Below are 17,275 nucleotides of genomic sequence, written 5' to 3'. Positions count from 1 at the left end.
AATGTTGCTCCCACTTTTCGTCGGCTCGAGAACTTCATCGCTCTGCGCCGCGTCGATAGCGGACGGAGCAAGGCAACGCCGCTACACCGGTGGCTGCGCTCGGATGGCCAGTCGCAACAGTTCGTGACAGCGATCGGTATGGCTGATTCCCAACATCGGTGACAAGCTAAGATGCGAGTCACAACATTGGTCACTGTGGTGGGATTCCCAGTCCCAACATTGGTATTGGTAGCAACGGTGGGATGCCCAGTCCCAACAGGCTGCAGAGCACGCGCAGCTAGCTCAAGCAACAACTTCAGGCAGGGGTGGTTGGTTTAGCGAGCGGAGCAGTGTCGAGGTCAGGCCGCACGCTACTTCGAAATAGGTAGGCCACGCGTTGTACGTAAAACACCCATTGCACGTTATGGGCTTCGCTACTTAACCATTCGTACAGAGGGCATGAACGAATTCTTATGTCCGGATGCATATTCTGATAACCTTATCGTTCGTCGTTCCCTCCAAAAATAACCTGAAACGGTCGGCATGCTTTCATCTGGGCGGCATACGGTAGTAATGGGATCCCTTCACATGGGTGTAAGCTGCGCGGCTCATGATGGGGGCGCGAGGCAGCCTGCTCACTTTCTTGTTTTAGGAGGGCGGGTAGGAATGCAGGAGAGCATGTGATTCACAGCGGTGGTACCACTTACTGTCACCACCAGCATGCGGTTCTTCGAAGGGCTGGCCGTTGCCTGGCTACTGTTTTCTTTTAGTTTTCCTGCCCTTCCTTTTAGTTTTCCTTTTCCGGCAGTGCTAAGCGAGCGCCCAGGCTGTAAGTCGGCGCTTTTGTAAATTGTTCGCCGCCTTGTAGACAGCGTCTGTCTGCAGTCTTTTAATGCCGAGTTCGCGCAGTGATGGAGCACTCTGGAGACCGTGTTCAGAACCTATACGGTGACAGACTTTCTTCGGTTGCTGAAAAGAGGAACCCGTCTGTCTCTCTATCTGTCTGTCCGTCCGTCACTCTATTCGTCTTCTGTCCAGCCTTCCATGCCAAAAGCTCAAACAATTCGTCAAAAAGGACTACATATAGGTAAAACCGTTCCAAACTACAAAAATGCGGGTATAAGTGACACACTTTCAGATTACTTAGTGCAATGAAAACTTCTGGCGCAATTCAGGCATAATGTTAGTACTTAATCAATAGTACCCGCGTTCTTTTAGTTAAAAATACACTTTGGGGTGGCTCCAGCGAAAAACAAAACAATATGCATATAAGTGGCAAACAAATGCTCCTGCTCGGACGAGATAATAGCAAGCACAAAAAAAACAGAGCTCCCGCTAATTCTGTTTGAGGCAAAACAGAAAACAAAAGATAAAGAAAAGGATGGGCGCCTTACCTCTTTACAGACAGCCAGCGAGTAGTGCGAAGGCGGGAAAATTAAATCAAACTTCCATTGACCTCGTCAAGACTAGGGGAGCGGTACAGTATGAGGCGTGGGAGCGAAGGGAGAGAGAGAGTGAGGGAGGAATATCGTCTTTCAACGACATTTGTAGTGAAGCAAGCAGATACGCGGCCAATTTCTTTCTCCATACTGCGGCGGCCACTTTTTAGCATTCATATTCACGCTGACGAATATTACTTTTCGCGTTTGATTCAATGGATAAGGCGTTCTCTTCAATGAATACAGAATTTAAAATTGCGGTGCTAGACAACGCGGAGTGGCAGCTGTGGCTGTGATTGCTGTGTATGGCGGTACATCAAGCACGCGCCCCGCTGGCCTTACAGAGAAGTAGAACGGCCACTGTCACTCACAGCGCAATATTCGAATTAGAACTCAGGCGTGGTCGATTTGAAGTCAATGGCTTCGCATTCACAATTAATAAGAAGTGCTCCGTGTCCTGTGATTTTTGGATGGATAAAAAGGAGCGCCGGACTTCCATTTATCGCGGACGAGGGACCATCGCTAAAACTCGGTATACTGAATTGCTCCGCCACTCGAGGATTTGGTCGGGGAAAGCCTTGAAGAGATTTTCGCTTGTAGAAGCAATGCTGTATCTTCCACTCCGCCGAGCCGAGTAAACATGGGGGGCAGGAAAAACTCAGAATACGGCCATAGTAAAGGGACCCTGCAACACTTTCAATAAGCGATTTCACTCTTTCCTTCGCGTCTGGAACCACTGCGAAAGCCAAAGTTATCGCTAGCACGGTGCGACACTGCGTGATTTGCTCGTCGCACCAGATACGGTTTCCATTTATTCTTTGTGTTTGTGGCTTTTTTAAAGTTACTATCGAAAAGCGTTTATTGCTAGAACTGAAGGAATACCGGCCAACAGCTGCTACATGGCCTTAGTTACGTAATTCGAGCCGTCGAATAAAAGAGAGAAAAATCTTTTGAGCGAGTTTACAAGTTATCTGATGGGCATATAGCAGTAATGTATGGCTGATGTACTTTGTGACCCCCTGATCTAAGTACTGGGTGTGTTGGATGACTACGTTCTGCAAGCATTTAGGATTTTAAAAAAAGTTGATAACAGCGTTGCAGGGTCCCTTTGATTTTTGCTTTATCGGAGCCCATACCGTTTGAAAGTTCACATCATTATTCATGCACCAAAACCTCTGGTTGTGTGTGCACCATTATGTTTCACTTACTGTCTTTCTCGTTTCTCGCCTTCGCCGTCAGTTAAAAGAGCTACACGACCCCCTCTGGCGCTTCACGGTGCCATTCTGGCTGCATTAGATTTGACGATTGAGCAACGTTCATTCCTAAGAATAAGGCACAAGAAAGTACAACAGAGGGAAAAAATGGTGCGACCAGCGCTGGTCGTCGTCACTGTTCTACTCTGTTAGTTTCCTTCGCACAGCATTTTCTAAACTATATCTTTCTCGTTGCTGGACAATTTTTACTGCAGACACGTTCGACAAACAAGAAAGATTCTTATCTCATTACCCTGGCGATGGTCTGCAGGAAAAGTCAATTTGTGCACACCTCTCACAAAATCAGTTCCGGCTGCCCTTTTGTCTTCTTTTCCAGAAAGGCAAAATGTGTAACCCACGCATGTGGGACCATCGCAACAATTCTGTTTGCAGAAAGATTGAGGTGCTAAGGTAAACTTTCGTAAGAAGAAGCGAAACAGACATCCTGTACCTGATTGTGAAAATTTACCTTGACACCTTAACCTTTCTAAAATCTATCCAAACCAAAATACATCCCATCAAAGCGTCCTAGTTGACGTTACTTCTTATTTCCCTGTACGTACCCAGCGTTTCTCACTGGAAGTGTTTAAGGGCGCGATAATTTCTTTTTTCAGGTCTTGATGACGCAGAGATTGTAATGGAGTACATCAAGGCTACGTCACCGATAATCCAGGGTCAGGATGGCAGGATCACGTACATCAATCATTCATCTACAGATCCTGGGCCTTCACCTAGCCCGTTGCATAAGCGTTCCAATTCGAGTGCGAGTCGGTATCCTGAGCCGACCTTGACGACGGTTCTGCTTTCGCTGGTTGTCTCTGTGACCTCCGTGCCCGCAGTTCACACATGGTGCCTGGTGGTGTAGACGAGCCGTGACTGTTTCTTCGCCGCTTAATTGAGAAGTCTTCGAAGAGGTCGATGACATCCATGGGCCCCACGTGGCAGAAGAATGGTCGCTTCTTCGGATTCAAGCCTTTACATTAAGAGAAACCACACGTGCATCACGACGGAGTGACATCTCAACGCATCTACAGAGTATATTTAATTAAAGCAGGTTTCTACGACCAAGTCGCTGCACATACAAACAATGAACCAATGGACGCGGTCTTGGGTGTGTACTTAAAATAAACTATAATTTGTTTTGTTTCCTTAAATCAATGGGCTGGTCTCTGAACTCAATTTTGTTTTTTGCTGCATTGCGTCGCCTATAGAGTAAGAACTGGCCTGAAGCATCAAGGGAACTTCGCCATTTTTGGCATCACTTGACAACTCGAACGATGAATTTTCTTTTATCCACGCTACGTGGACGTTGCAGGGAATGCTGATAGGCCAAGTGGTTTTATGAAGCATTTTCTGTGTGTCCTAAGGCCTTCTTTGAATTTCGTAAATAAGATGACATAGTTGTAAGGCTGAGGACTGAGTTTACACAAAACGTTTTTCGGCCTTTAGTATGCCTGTAAGTCGATTTATGTGCTTTGAATGAAACCAGTTGGACAATACCTATCGAAGGTTTCTTTACTGATATATCTTGTGTGCATCTCGCTCATTTCTTCGTTTGTATTGGTTTCTACGCCAGAGATCATTGTAAACTATACACAGCGGAGCCATATTTCTCCTGTAACATTCCATGCATACGGAATTATGGGAATACGAAATTTGTGCTTTTGCTGACACAGCGCCGGTATAAAAAAATAGCGCCAATCCACCAGGTGAGTGTGGGCGGAAAGCAAACCTGTAAACGGAACCCACAACGATTACCCATGCGACGCCACTTAAATTCACTCACGTTTCTCTACAAATAGTTAAACCAGAGAGAAGTTAAATGCACTCAACCACACCCTCTATCAGAGGAGGGTGCCCAGGGCTAAGTCGCACACCCCGATTATGTGGCAGAGTGTTCCTACTTCTGAGCAAAATTTACATTCAGCGTCGTAGCGATGCGGGTGCATTAAGTGAAGACGCATCGGGTGTGGGAGGGAGCTGGATTGTGTGAGCCGTAGGATAGTTGGCTGTTCTATGGAAAGGTTAGAGTAAGACAACGGTAGGGTCTGTCTCAGAAGGCGATAATGCTGGGTTATGTCCCTGAACGAGACAAGCGGGTCGCTGTCCTCGTCCATAGCACGGGGGGTAAAAGAGCAGTCTTGGTGGGCGTATTTGTTGCCCTCAATGGAAGCGTGAACGGGTGTCCAGATAAGCTGAATGGAACCATTTGGGAAGTGTTTTTTAGCACACCCAGTGCAGTTCGAGACACCAAACGCGACTGGTAATTCCGGTAAGCTTGTTAAGAATCGGTGGCTACCTTACGAACCTCTGGTTGAGTGAAAGCCAAGGCGAAGGCTGCCTCGTCTGCTGCCGTCATGTCTTCGGTCTTGAGTGAAGCACAAGCAAGGAGGTTGGTTCTGGAGGTAGCCACGATGATGGCGTACTGCTTCCCTCGATTTTGGGAGGCGTCTGTGTAGATAACTGCATGATACCCACCGAGGGTGGTGTTGAGTGCGCGAGCCCGCGCTTGTCGGCAACCCTCGTCGTACATGGGGTTCATATTTCTAAGCAAAGGGAGCATCTCTGGTTCTTGTCCCCAAGAGTCCAGGGAGTACATCAAGCGGAGTGACATTCTGTGCGGCCCAGCCAAACTGGTGAAGGATGCAGCGACCCGCCGCGGTTCTGCTTTTTCGTAGCTTCTGGATAGAAAGATCAGCTCTTCCGCCATGTTGTAGAGCCCCGTGCTAAGCAGCCTCTCTGTGGACGCACTCATGGTAAGACCAATGGCTTGCTCAGCCGCCTGTCTAATCATTATATAAAGCATGTTTATGTCCTGCTTACCGAGAAGAAGACAGGGGGTTGACGTAAGTCATTCTCGAGAGGACAAAAGCTTGAACTAATCGAAAGGTATCGGATTCCTTGAGGCCTCGCTTCTTGGTGGCAACTCACCTGATCATGTTTAGGATTTTATTGATGCTGTGTTTGAGGCGCTGCAAGGAAACGTCACTCTTGGTGTTGGACTTGAGATGTAGCCCCAGGATCTTGATGCTGGGGCTTGGAGTGGTGGCCTGGCCATCAAGGAGTATTTGAATGTGTTCCGTGAAATGTCGTTTGGAGTGAGGACGGACGACAAGGAGCTGAGATTTTTACATAAACACTGGAAGCCACATGCTTTAACATACTGGCGTACTAGAAGTCAGATGCCATTAGTTGGTGCGAGCTTCCTTTAATCGCTATCGCGTGGCATTCAGCGAGAAGGCAGGGGTTAAATTCGTAGATATGCTTGGTGAGTGCAGCACTTGTCGTCCCCGTCTCCGCGCGGGCTAGTTGCTAAATCGGTAAGACAACGGGCTCTGGATTTGTTACTCTGTTAGTTCGAGGTTCGATTCCCTTGGCGGGGCAAGTAAATTCTTTTATTTATTCGCGGGAGTTTTCTGTTGACAGCAACGGTCGCGAAAGAACCCTTGGGGGGTAGAGGTAACAGATGCAACAGATAATAATAGAGTACTTCATCACATTAAAAATGGTGGCACCGGTTTCATCCCTGGAAGAGTGCCAGAAATGCCAGTATGATGTATATACGGGGTACACGGAAAACATGCGGAAAACATACGAGGCTATATATTTCACCGATCAATAAAAAACTGTGTCATACATTTCTATTTTGACAAATCATTTGATTCGTTTGTTTTTGGAACAATTATGTGCATTAGCTACGCCTGGGGGCGCTGCACTCCTTATCCTCATCATCATCATCTTTATTTCCTGAGAAGGAGGGGGCAGGAGAAGAAGCCGTGAAAACACCTTGACAAGGGCGCCGACCCCCATAAGTTGACAACCTTGCAGTTCGGAAATTTTTTGTTTCAAACAGACGAGTACAGAAAATATTTAAGCACATGACATTGAGAAAAGCCCGATACAATATGATAATAACTCCTAATAGTTATACGAAGAATAGGCGCCCTAGCGATGACATACACGAAAAAGTGTTTTAAAAATTAGTTCGTGCTCTAATGTACGTGTTGCTCAAGAAACAGCCTAATTGCATTGCTGCCTTTTCGAAATGGGTGGAATTTGTCTTTGCATAATTGGTTTAACAAAACTGTCAAGGTATAATTCATAGACTTTGTCATAGTATGCTCGAAGGTGTTGGTCTTATCCATGTTTCTTCATGCCATGTTTGTCGATTGTCGGGATTCTCTCTTAAGTTAGATAGAGTTGATATGAAACTATCGTTGCTCTTGACAAAACGTTTGTGTGTTAGTAAAAGTTTATGACTGTATAAAAAATAGAAAGAATGTCATATTTTTAGAAGAGATCAGCAGTGGGATGAAGAAAATACACATTGGCAATGTATCGAAGGGCTCTTTTTGTAATATCTGTATCCTTCTTAAATTTGTAACTCCCGTAGTGCACAATACAAGACTGCAATATTGAATAAGGGAAGCAACTAATGAATTATGCTATAATGCTTTGACTTTCGTGGGAACAAGTTTTCTCAATGGTGCAATAACACCCACCGCAGTTGAAATTCTGGAACAGAGGTATTCTATGTGTTTATCCTATGTTATATTGCTGGAAAAAATTACTCCTTGTGCGTTTATTGATTCCATGACCTCGCTTTGTTCGACAGAAATTGGCTGTGACAGTGTTTTTTGTTGGTTTATATACTAGTTTTTTTTATTTATTCGTAGACAATTGGAACCCGTGCAAATGCGTAGGTCCCTTACCACTTGATTGGCTTGTACCGCAATCTCTGCTTCACTTTTACCCGTTAGAAAAACCGTTGTATCGTCCGGATATAAAATAAAATTCGCGGATTCTTTGCAATGTTGAATACCATTTACGTAAATAGAAAACAGAAGCGGTCCCAGAATGCTTTCCTGGGGCACACCAGCGCGTATATGTTGCATATGTGTAAATGTTGATTTCGTGGGTGAGTTTACTGTTTCGGAGAGCGTTCATGCGGGCAGCGCGAACGGGGCCGGCGTTACTCCGTACGGGATGGGTAGCCGTAGAGTCCGTGACACAAGGGCGGCTCCATGGAGCGAGAGGCGGTGGGATGTCGGGGGGTTATGGTGGCTCGATATTGTCCCAGGCGATGATAGACACCTTGGTGTGTTAATGTGCGTTTATGAAGGGATTGATTCACTTGCCCTTCAATTGTATTTTCCAAGGGGGGAAGGCAACTGCAGCTTGCAAGTTTCCAAACGAGTATGTTTCGGTAGTCCGCAGATGGTGCGAATGTGGCTCGGTGCAGATGTTGAAGCCTTCTCATGGCCGTCTTGTTGAGGTCGCAGGATAGGGCTGCGTAAGTTATGGTACCAATGGCGACAGCATGTGCTAAAGTTTGGGTTGCCTTCTGGCTTCCTCCACCAAATTCGTTCGAGAGGCGATGTATGGCATGTTGAATTGTTTTCCATTTAGCTTTCAGTTGCTGTAACCATATTGACGGGCTATTTTTGTGTCCGATTGGGATTCCGACTAATTGTATGGGTTGAAAACTAGCAGTTATAGGAGTACCGTCGAGAAGAAGCGTTGGAAGGTTATAGTTGGCAAATACGGGTAAAAATTCGGTTTTTTGGGGGGACAATTCGAGACCAAAGGAGTCCAAATAGCACGATCTGGTTCATTTTCGATACGACCTACGATTTGCGTACACGATTCCTGGGCCTTATCTTAGATTTGTTCTTGCCACCGCTTTTTTAGAGGAAAGTTGCCGGGTTTTTCTTGTCAGTGCAGTTTTATATGACTTAGTTTTGGTTTCTGGGTCTTGCGCATTTCGAGAAAAGAACGCCTCAAGTTTTGGAAAATGTTTTCTTCGCTCGAACAATATGGAGAATCGATAATTTAATTGGGATGCAGCCGATGTTTGTTCGTAATGTGTTTCCAATGTTGTGTTCCCAATGTGTCAGGTTGCATCACATTCAAAACACTGCTTCTAGCATGGTACTAACCTCTGAACTCTTAAATAAAATTATACTTTGTATTCAGGACTTTGCGTAGAATAAAAAATGCAGTTCAAGATATGAAGACAATGGCGTTGTAAATTGCGCTTTAATAGTACTTTAGGACTGCTTTGATTCAGGAAAATGATTTGTTGGCTCCATATCCGCGATGTTTACTGTGGTTAATGCGTCTGTATACTTCAGACCATACAATGGCAAGTCTAGTGGTCTCTACGGCGCAGAGCTACAGTTCAGAGCCCATCCACAGTTTGGATGGTTCCGTTTGGGGTGGCAAAGCTCGAAAGGACGCACGCTCTTGGCCTACGCTCGTTGCGGCGGCGGTCCGGTTTTTGAACAGAGGATTAAAATCACAATTACGTTTTTTGGAGCCCGTACAGTGTCCTTTTGGGAGGACTGCCCTCCCCTTTTCTTAAAGCAACTCTTTACTACTTTCGTCCCGCGGTTTCCCTGCGGATGCGCAAGTTCACCTTTTGACCGCAGACACACCCCCTACGACACACCCCTTGAAGCGCGTCGCGTGATTCGCCGGGCTCGTTTTCGGCGCTGCGCACAAGGACTCGTTTTCAGTCATTCTGCGCAACTGGCGGTGGCGGCCGCCGTGGTTTCAAGAGCTCAGCTGATCTGCAGCCGACGAACCCCGCCGCCTACCACGCACCACGCCTACCAACGCTCGGGCTACGTTATTCGTTGTGCGCCCGGTGAAGAGGAACGCCGCGTTCGCCGCGAATGAAAGCGAGGCGGGCCTCCTTATGTGAGCATTGCACGGTACTGAAGGGCGTTGAGCCGTGGTCGGTTATACTGCTACACCAAGGGTTAACCAACTGAAACCAAGACTCAACAGGACTAAGCCAAGCTTTTGCTTTGCATATCCAAGGTAAGCTGAGGTAAGTCATAGCCATTTTAGGGGCGAAGCTCCTCTTGCTCGGGTCCTGTCATGGCCGTACACGGCGGAATGATGATGATTGCGGCAGTATCCCCGCAGGGATTGGTCAACCAAAGATTGGCCGAAGAGGTCAAAACGTTCAACGCGTTCGTTGCTACCCAACAAGGAGGAGAGGAAGAAGAAGAGGTTGTCGTTCGTCGCCTGCGAGCTCAAGACTCTTGCTCGGGCTCTGTCCCATCCCTCGTTGCTGCCATACACGGCGGAATGATGATGATTGCGGCAGGACCCCCTAGGGATTGGTCAACCAAAGATTGGCCGAAGAGGTCAAAACGTTCAACGCGTTCGTTGCTACCCAACAAGGAGGAGAGGAAGAAGAAGAGGTTGTCGTTCGTCGCCTGCGAGCTCAAGACTCTTGCTCGGGCTCTGCCCCATCCCTCGTTGCTGCCATACATGGCGGAATGATGATGATTGCGGCAGGACCCCCCTAGGGATTGGTCAACCAAAGATTGGCCGAAGAGGTCAAAACGTTCAACGCGTTCGTTGCTACCCAACAAGGAGGAGAGGAAGAAGAAGAGGTTGTCGTTCGTTACCTGCGAACTAAAGACAGGTACGGAGGTATGCGACACAAGACGCTCTGCAGAAGGCGACGGTCAACGTGGCTAAAATGTATCACACCGAATTCACCAACTTGCCCATGAAGGTTCTCATCGTCCCAAAGAATCTTTACATAAACACCACAAACATCGATGTCGTCGACAAGCTTGTCAACGGAGCGGTGGAAAGCTTGACCTGACGAGTCTTTATAGAATGTGTGGGCGAATGGTTCACGGTTTTACCTATAAACATTTTAGCTTCGCCCCTCTCATCATCATTCACTTCGTGGAGATGGCGGGATTTTTTTCGTCCTAATCGGTGAATTTTTATGGAGGAAAGCTTGCCCACGCGGGGATACAATCGCGAGGAAGTGGACACGGTTCCTGCTTCTCACACCGCAGGGGGGGAAGGTGGGGGGGGGGGGGAAAGCGAGAAGAAGAGAACAGTGTCTTCGACTCTGGACGCCACACGGTGCCAGTTTTGCGAAGCTTGAGGCGATGCCCGTGGCCTCCGCGATGGGCTACCGGCGGCGCGCCGTGCGCTCCGGCCGTCCCAATCGCCCGGAGAGAGCGTAAGTTGAAAACGGGGCGTGGCCGCGTTTTTCGCCGCACCGCGTCGCGCGTAGCCTTAACGTGAACCGCATGGAGCGTTTTCTGCTCGCGAAAACGCGCCGCGCACGACACAGGCGCGCTGGCGCTGCCGCGTAACCACCCGCACGCTGCGCCGCCGCGGCCGGCGGCGGCAACATGGCGGCGGCTTCGGCAGCGAAGTGATGTCGGGAGCTCGAGCGACCGCTTCTAAGCGCTCTCTCAAATGCCGCTCAAGGCACGAACGAAGTTGCTTGTGCGGTAAAGGAGCTTATAATGTGGGTGAAAACGGTACTATAAAACACCAACCGCACCGGTAGAGCAAGCGCCCATTCAATATCTGCTGGGGTGGTAAGCCTAAACATCCCCGGCGGAGCCAGCCGGCTGTCTCTAGCGCTTCGAAACCGCCGCCATGAGGCGCGCGCCTCCCCATTGGCGCAAGTCGCCAGGCTCCTCCCACCGCCGCGCGCGACGCGCGTCAAAATCTAGCCAAGGCAGATGCTGCCGCGGGTGCGGAATCGTCGACGCGGGCGTCGAAAAAACGCAGGCGCAACGCCGACGCGCGCGAATAGTGTGAAAAAACGATCCATGCGGTTCAGCCTTAAGGTCGCTTTCCCTGGCGCGGGCGGGCTCAGAGGACGAAAGCTCGGCCTTCGCAGCCTGTGGGCGCGACGTTTAATAATACAAAAGTTACCGCACACCAATGCAGGAGAACGGTAGTAGTTGCTGGTGACATTAGTCAACGGTCAACGGTGCCATTAGGATCAACTGGTGCCTTTGAATTTTCGAAGTAGACTATGCCCGGGGTGACGCATAAGTGAATTCGTTGCACAGCAGTATTCTTTTTTTGCAGTCACGCATGGTTCCAAAACACAACACGTTTTCCAGTTTTATTTCTTTTTCCGTTTTCCGGTTTTATTATTATTTGCCGCCGGCAGCAAATCGCGGAGGCCACGCGATGCCCCACTATCCTGGCCATAGAGGCGTTCAATTATTCTGACAGTGCCATCGAAGTCAAAAGTCACTGGATCCATTGAAAGCATGTATAGTGTAGGCTGGTAAACATTAATTTTTCGTTATAAATGGAAGAAAAAGCACATTGAATGGGTATGACAGGAGATAATTCAGAGTCATGTGAAGATATTGGCGATCTGTCTGTCTTGCTCACGATGATATCAAAATGTTTTGGATTATTTGTTTGCATGGACGGTAAAGTGACGGAATTAAACTTGCCTTTATCTTATTTAAGAGTTGGTTTAAACGTTCTAGTGCGCTCTCGGAGCCCTGACCAAGCTTCAGGCCTTCCGGATGATTGTGCTTTTTAAAACAGCCGGCACTTTCGGTTTTGAGATCGCTTTAGCTTTTGGTTGAACCACAGAAAATTACAATTTGGGGCGATGGTGTTTGTGGAATGTGTGAGCCAATTGAACTATGGGTTTTGCAGAGCGTTCATTAAAATCGGCTATAAACTGTTCAATGAACGTTTCTAGGGCACTGTCAATGGCAACAAATTGAGTTGGCTTTTGCATAATCACGAATTGTTTTTCTTGAATTCGGCGAGGCGTATTCTGGCAAGCTCAACGTAATACTTAATAAGGAATGGTCGCTAATTTTGGGCTGGAAGGTTATAGTTAAAAAAATTGGGGGGGGGGGGGGGGGCGGAGGGGAGGGCGGAGGTTTCATTAAATTTAATATGCTGGACACGGCTGGTGTTACCCGAGTTGGTTTGTTTATTAGCTCTGTTGGTGAAAATTCAGTGGAGACTGACGAAAAATCATCACTCCTGCTAATATTCCGTCAATGTAGCACGTAATGTGAACGTTTTCAATGTTTTTGCGAAGTAAAGTTTGACATCCACCTAAATGCAGCCATACGGCTACAAAGGAAAGCTATACAGCTTTCTCAGAAACTTTTCAGTTGAAGAAAAACACCTGTCCTTCACTTCGAGTTTTTGATCAATTCGCTCTCGCGCAACAAACGACTAGCCTCCTGGTTAGCTCCGTTGGTAGAGCGACAGCTTCGGTTAAGCGGTGGTCCCGAGTTCGAATCCTGTACCAGGACGAATTTTTCTTCAACTGCGAAGTTTCTGAGAAAGCTGTATAGCTTTTCTTTGTAGCCGTATGGCTGCATATAGGTGGGTGTCAAACTTTCCTTCGCAGAAACTTACTCCACATTGGGGATTTCCCCTAAATCTGGTCGGCTTTCAATGTTTGTAAGCGTATTGCGGTTTAAAAACGTCCTTTCTTGCTGGAATTCAGCTGAGGGAGTTAACAAAGACTCGTTTTTTTTCAAATCGATCAAACTTCTATTGCGTTACACGACACCTTTAAATCAACCCAAAGGTGCGTTTACTGGAAAAAACGTTTTTAAACCACTCCAATGCTGTATAGGCTGTTTTTTTCTCAAAGGGCCATGAAAATAAAATACAACTGTGTTTAGTTTAAAAAAAAACTGGCCTTTGGTAACCCAGTCAGCTCCTTCCCAGAAACGAAAGACGTTTTTTAACTGAAAATGGGTGACGACGAGGCGGCACCGAGAAGGGAAGAGTCCACCTCGCTTTGGCATCTCTTCTCTATGCTCCTGGAAATAAAAAATACTTTATTACTTCAATAAACCAAAAGGATCACTGCTTCGTGGCTTATATGCTTATGAAGCACGTGCGAACAAATGAGGCCCGTTATAATCATCATCAGCTTATTCAAAGACGTCAGAATTCAGGTCGAATATTCAGGCGAGGAAGAAAGAGAAGAACGAAGCTCCCAGGGTCTCGAACTGCATTTGAGCCATCTCTTTTGGCACCACCACCATTTTAACGCCTCACCGTAGCCCAACGCTCTTTCCCTGGCCGCTTATTCAAGGCGGCAACAGCCATGACTGCGAGGAACGAGACAATAGCTCCGAGGGGTGAATGTAAAAAAGACCTCTTCACGAAGCTGTTCCTGGTACTGCTGTATCTCCCTGCAAGAAGTGGCGCAGCAGAACTTGGCCCATTCATCCGCAACTACGAGCTGCTGTCGTACCCTGTCCAAGTAGCGAGCCGTAACTCTAGCGCTAGAAGAATCAGACGCGCCACGGCCGACACGTCGGGCACCAGGCACATCCGCTTCAATGCCCGAGGAAGGCACTTCCACCTGGTGCTCAGCCCAGACCTGTCCGCATTTTCCAACAACTTCATCGTGAGAGCGTCCTCGGGGCCGGTTGAGGTCGACCTTTTGCACGCGGTCTCCGGTTACGTGTATGGCGACCCGGGCAGCCACGCGTTCGGTTCCATACTGGGCGGCGTCTTTGAAGGGCGGATCAGCACGGGGGACGGGCGTGTCTTCTACGTGGAGCCGGCCTGGAGGTACCCGGCACTGTCGCCACAGTCGGGGCACTCTATCGTCTACGCGGCCGAGGACGTTCGTCTGCCGCCCGAGCTGCAGGGAACAGGCGGTGGTTGTGGACTGGATCGCCTGCAGAAACACCTGGCCACCGAGGAGGTCGACCTGCGCTCGCACCAGGCAAGCAGCCCCTGGCGCTCTCCCCAACACCGGGGCGGCCGTATCAGACGATCACCCGACATCGCGGAGTATCCGGGAGTAGGGATGCAGGAGCCTGTAACCCGACACCGAACGCCTCAAGGCCGGATAGGACATCAGCAAGCCTCCAACCGACGGCTTTGCCACCTACAGATTTCCGTGGACCACACTTTATACAAGTTCTATGCCGAAGGTGTTGACGACCGCACGGCCCGTGCGCGCATCACCTCGCTGGTGAACGCTCACATCACTTCAACCAATGTGATCTACTCACAGGTCGACTTCGAAGGAATTGTTGGCATTCGATTCGTGCTGCAGGACCTCAGGATCAACGACTCTAGCTCCTGTGACCCCCTCCATACAAGAAGTAACTCCAACCCGTTCTGTCGCAACGACCTAGACGCGAACGTGATGCTGACCTTGTACTCCTCCCAGAGTCACGACGATTTTTGCCTCTCGTACGTGTGGACTAATCGGGACCTGGGCGAGGGCACGCTGGGCCTTGCCTACATCGGACACCCGGGCAGGACGGTCGGAGGCGTTTGCGAGAAGTTCAAGTCGATAAACACACGCCAGGGCCTAAAGAAACAGACGCTCAACTGCGGAGTGGTAACCTTCTCCCTGTATGGTGGGCAAGTCTCGCAGGCCGTGAGCGAGATCACAGTAGCGCACGAGTTCGGCCACAGCTTCGGCTCTCCGCACGACGAATCGCGCGAGTGCGCCCCGGGTGGCGCCAAGGGCAACTTTATCATGTACGCGAGGGCGACGACGGGCTTGCAGCCGAACAACCGCCGCTTCTCGCGCTGCAGCGTGCGATCCATTAGCCGGGTGCTGCATGCCGTCGTCCATGGTCTTCACGACAAGGAGAACTGCTTCCTCGCGCACCAGCAGCCCTTCTGCGGGAACAACGTGCGCGAGAACGGCGAGGAGTGTGACTGCGGATACCACGAGTCCCAGTGCACAGACGGCTGCTGCTACTCGAGCAAGAACAAAGGAGGCAAACCCGGCTGCACGCTCACCCCCCTCTCCAAGTGCAGTCCGTCTGCCGGAAGCTGCTGCTCTGCTGCTTGCGGCTTCCTGAACGCACAACACGTGTGCGCAGGCGCGAACGAGTGCAGCGAGCAGTCCCTGTGCAACGGCAGTCATGCCCAGTGTCCACAGGCCCGGCACAAGCCTAACCACGTGACCGAGTGCAACAACGGTACGCAGGTGTGCATCAACGGCCGCTGCGATGGCTCCATCTGCCAGAAGTACCAGTACGAGGACTGCCAGCGCGTCAGCGGGAGCCCTACTGAGATGTGCCTCATTGACTGCAAGGCGCCGGGGTCCGAAGGACCCTGCTTGGACACGTGTAAGGAGCCGAAGTTGCAGCCGCTCTGCGGCAAGAAACGAGAACGTGGCGCCGCCTGCAACGACAACCGTGGCTACTGCGACGTGTTCAGTCGATGCCGAAGCGTGGACGAGGGTGGCCCGCTTGACAGGCTGGAGAAGCTGTTTGCGTCAGGGGGCCTGCGCGAGTGGATCAAAAACAACATGTGGGCGGTTGTGGCCATGGTTGCGGTGCTCCTGCTCGTAATGATCGTCTTCATTCGCGTCTGCGCCGTCATGACGCCCACCAACAACCCCAGACTTCCCCGAGCCAAGACCCTCAAGGAAAGCGTCCAACATCCGCTCGATGTGAACATATTTTCAGCTCAATGAACTAGTCGCTATACGTCGTTCCGTTGCAGTCACCAAGCGCTCTCGCATGCTTCGCATTAGGACACTTCAGGAAGAGGTTATTGTTCCGGACATTTTCTTCATCCGAACCTGACATTTTTCTTGATTTGCGACGAGCACGTCGCCTCGCAATTATTTAGAAGCATCACTTTCGCCGAAGCCCGCGTGGTGGCACTATTGACGACGAAATGTCGCAGAAGACAACGCGGTTTTTGTCACTATGTCTTAGCGCCCCCTTGTAAAGAAGCCGTTGCGCAAAGCCAACAAGCGTTATCGCTAATAGATTATAGTTGTTGAGTATCCTGCGCTTGTCTGCAGGTGGATGTGCGTGTGCGTGCAATTTGCAGCGCACGTTCGCAGTCATCGCAGCAACTACGGCACATTGTTCAAATGAACCAAGGGTGATGTGATTTATTGTATGAATTGTAATTGCATGGATAAAGCGAAATTAATTACATATTTGATGCAACCGCCAATATTATCACGAGAACTTTCCGAATAAACTTCCAGGTTGCAGTGCTTCCTTTCACCCGTCTCTCTGGTCACCGACCTTGGCTGGCTCGTAGAGCGATGTCATTTTGCGTTTAAAACAGTTAAACGGACGGATACATTTCAGTAACTAACGATGTCACCCGCGTTGACTCCGTAGTCGTAGTCCGCACCCCTCCCCCTACACTATATAAAAAAAATACTATCCGGCGCCTGGTTTCGATCCCTCGACCCTGCGGGCGGAACGCAATGTACATGGTGCTCTACCCACTGCGCCACAAAGCCGACACAGAATGGGAGGCTACGAACGCGCTTTATATCCTTGACTCATTCAAACTACGTCAAGAAGCTGCTGATACAACGCATTCACTACCTCCAACTCCCCAAACACTAAACGTTAACGCAATACACCCACCCCCTATGCGACGCATTTACTCGAGTCCCCCTCGCGGGGAGATGGGCCCAATTTTTCGGAGCTTTGTTATTTGATGAAAACGACGTTTTCCGACGATGGTTAACGCGCCTTTTAAGATGAATTCTAATTTTGATTCCAACCAAAACCAACCCAACCAAATACACTTGTAATTGTTGCACATTGTGTAGCGCTAATATCTCTAGCGGGGCAGAGTATTGTCCTCTGCCTGGGGCCTTGGAGCAATTTGTATGGTCATGAAGCGCTTTTCTCGGCGTGCAGACCGAGTGAATGCGTTCGGATTCTTTACTCGGTCTTGTCGCTCTTTCTCCTCCTAGCACAATTTGTCATCTGCTCAGGTTGTCTCCCTTCGGATGCCGCCCACTTTCGTACAGTTGAATGCGTGACATCCAGAGCGATAGAGAAGAGCATTCAGCGAACTTCAACAGAA

General features: G+C 49.2%; 1 protein-coding gene and 1 pseudogene across 1 annotated transcript in view; both read left to right on the top strand.

Annotated features, from left to right (window-relative positions):
* LOC144153440 (protein 5NUC-like) overlaps positions 1 to 3,816 on the top strand; it is a 62,480-nt gene extending 58,664 nt beyond the window's left edge. The window contains exon 8 of the mRNA XM_077685086.1: positions 3,511 to 3,816. Coding sequence (XP_077541212.1) covers positions 3,511 to 3,536 — 26 coding nt within the window. The 3' untranslated portion in view covers positions 3,537 to 3,816. The remainder of the gene's footprint in view (positions 1 to 3,510) is intronic.
* Positions 3,817 to 13,556: 9,740 nt separating this feature from the next.
* On the top strand, positions 13,557 to 15,905 carry LOC144153439 (disintegrin and metalloproteinase domain-containing protein 10 pseudogene; annotated as a pseudogene).
* The last annotated feature ends 1,370 nt before the right edge of the window (positions 15,906 to 17,275 follow it).

This window comes from Haemaphysalis longicornis, unplaced genomic scaffold, assembly GCF_048455015.1.
Source record: "Haemaphysalis longicornis isolate Haplotype H1 unplaced genomic scaffold, Haemaphysalis longicornis Haplotype H1 scaffold_9, whole genome shotgun sequence".
Lineage (NCBI taxonomy): Eukaryota > Metazoa > Arthropoda > Arachnida > Ixodida > Ixodidae > Haemaphysalis > Haemaphysalis longicornis.
This window is presented reverse-complemented; position numbering and strand designations above follow the sequence as displayed.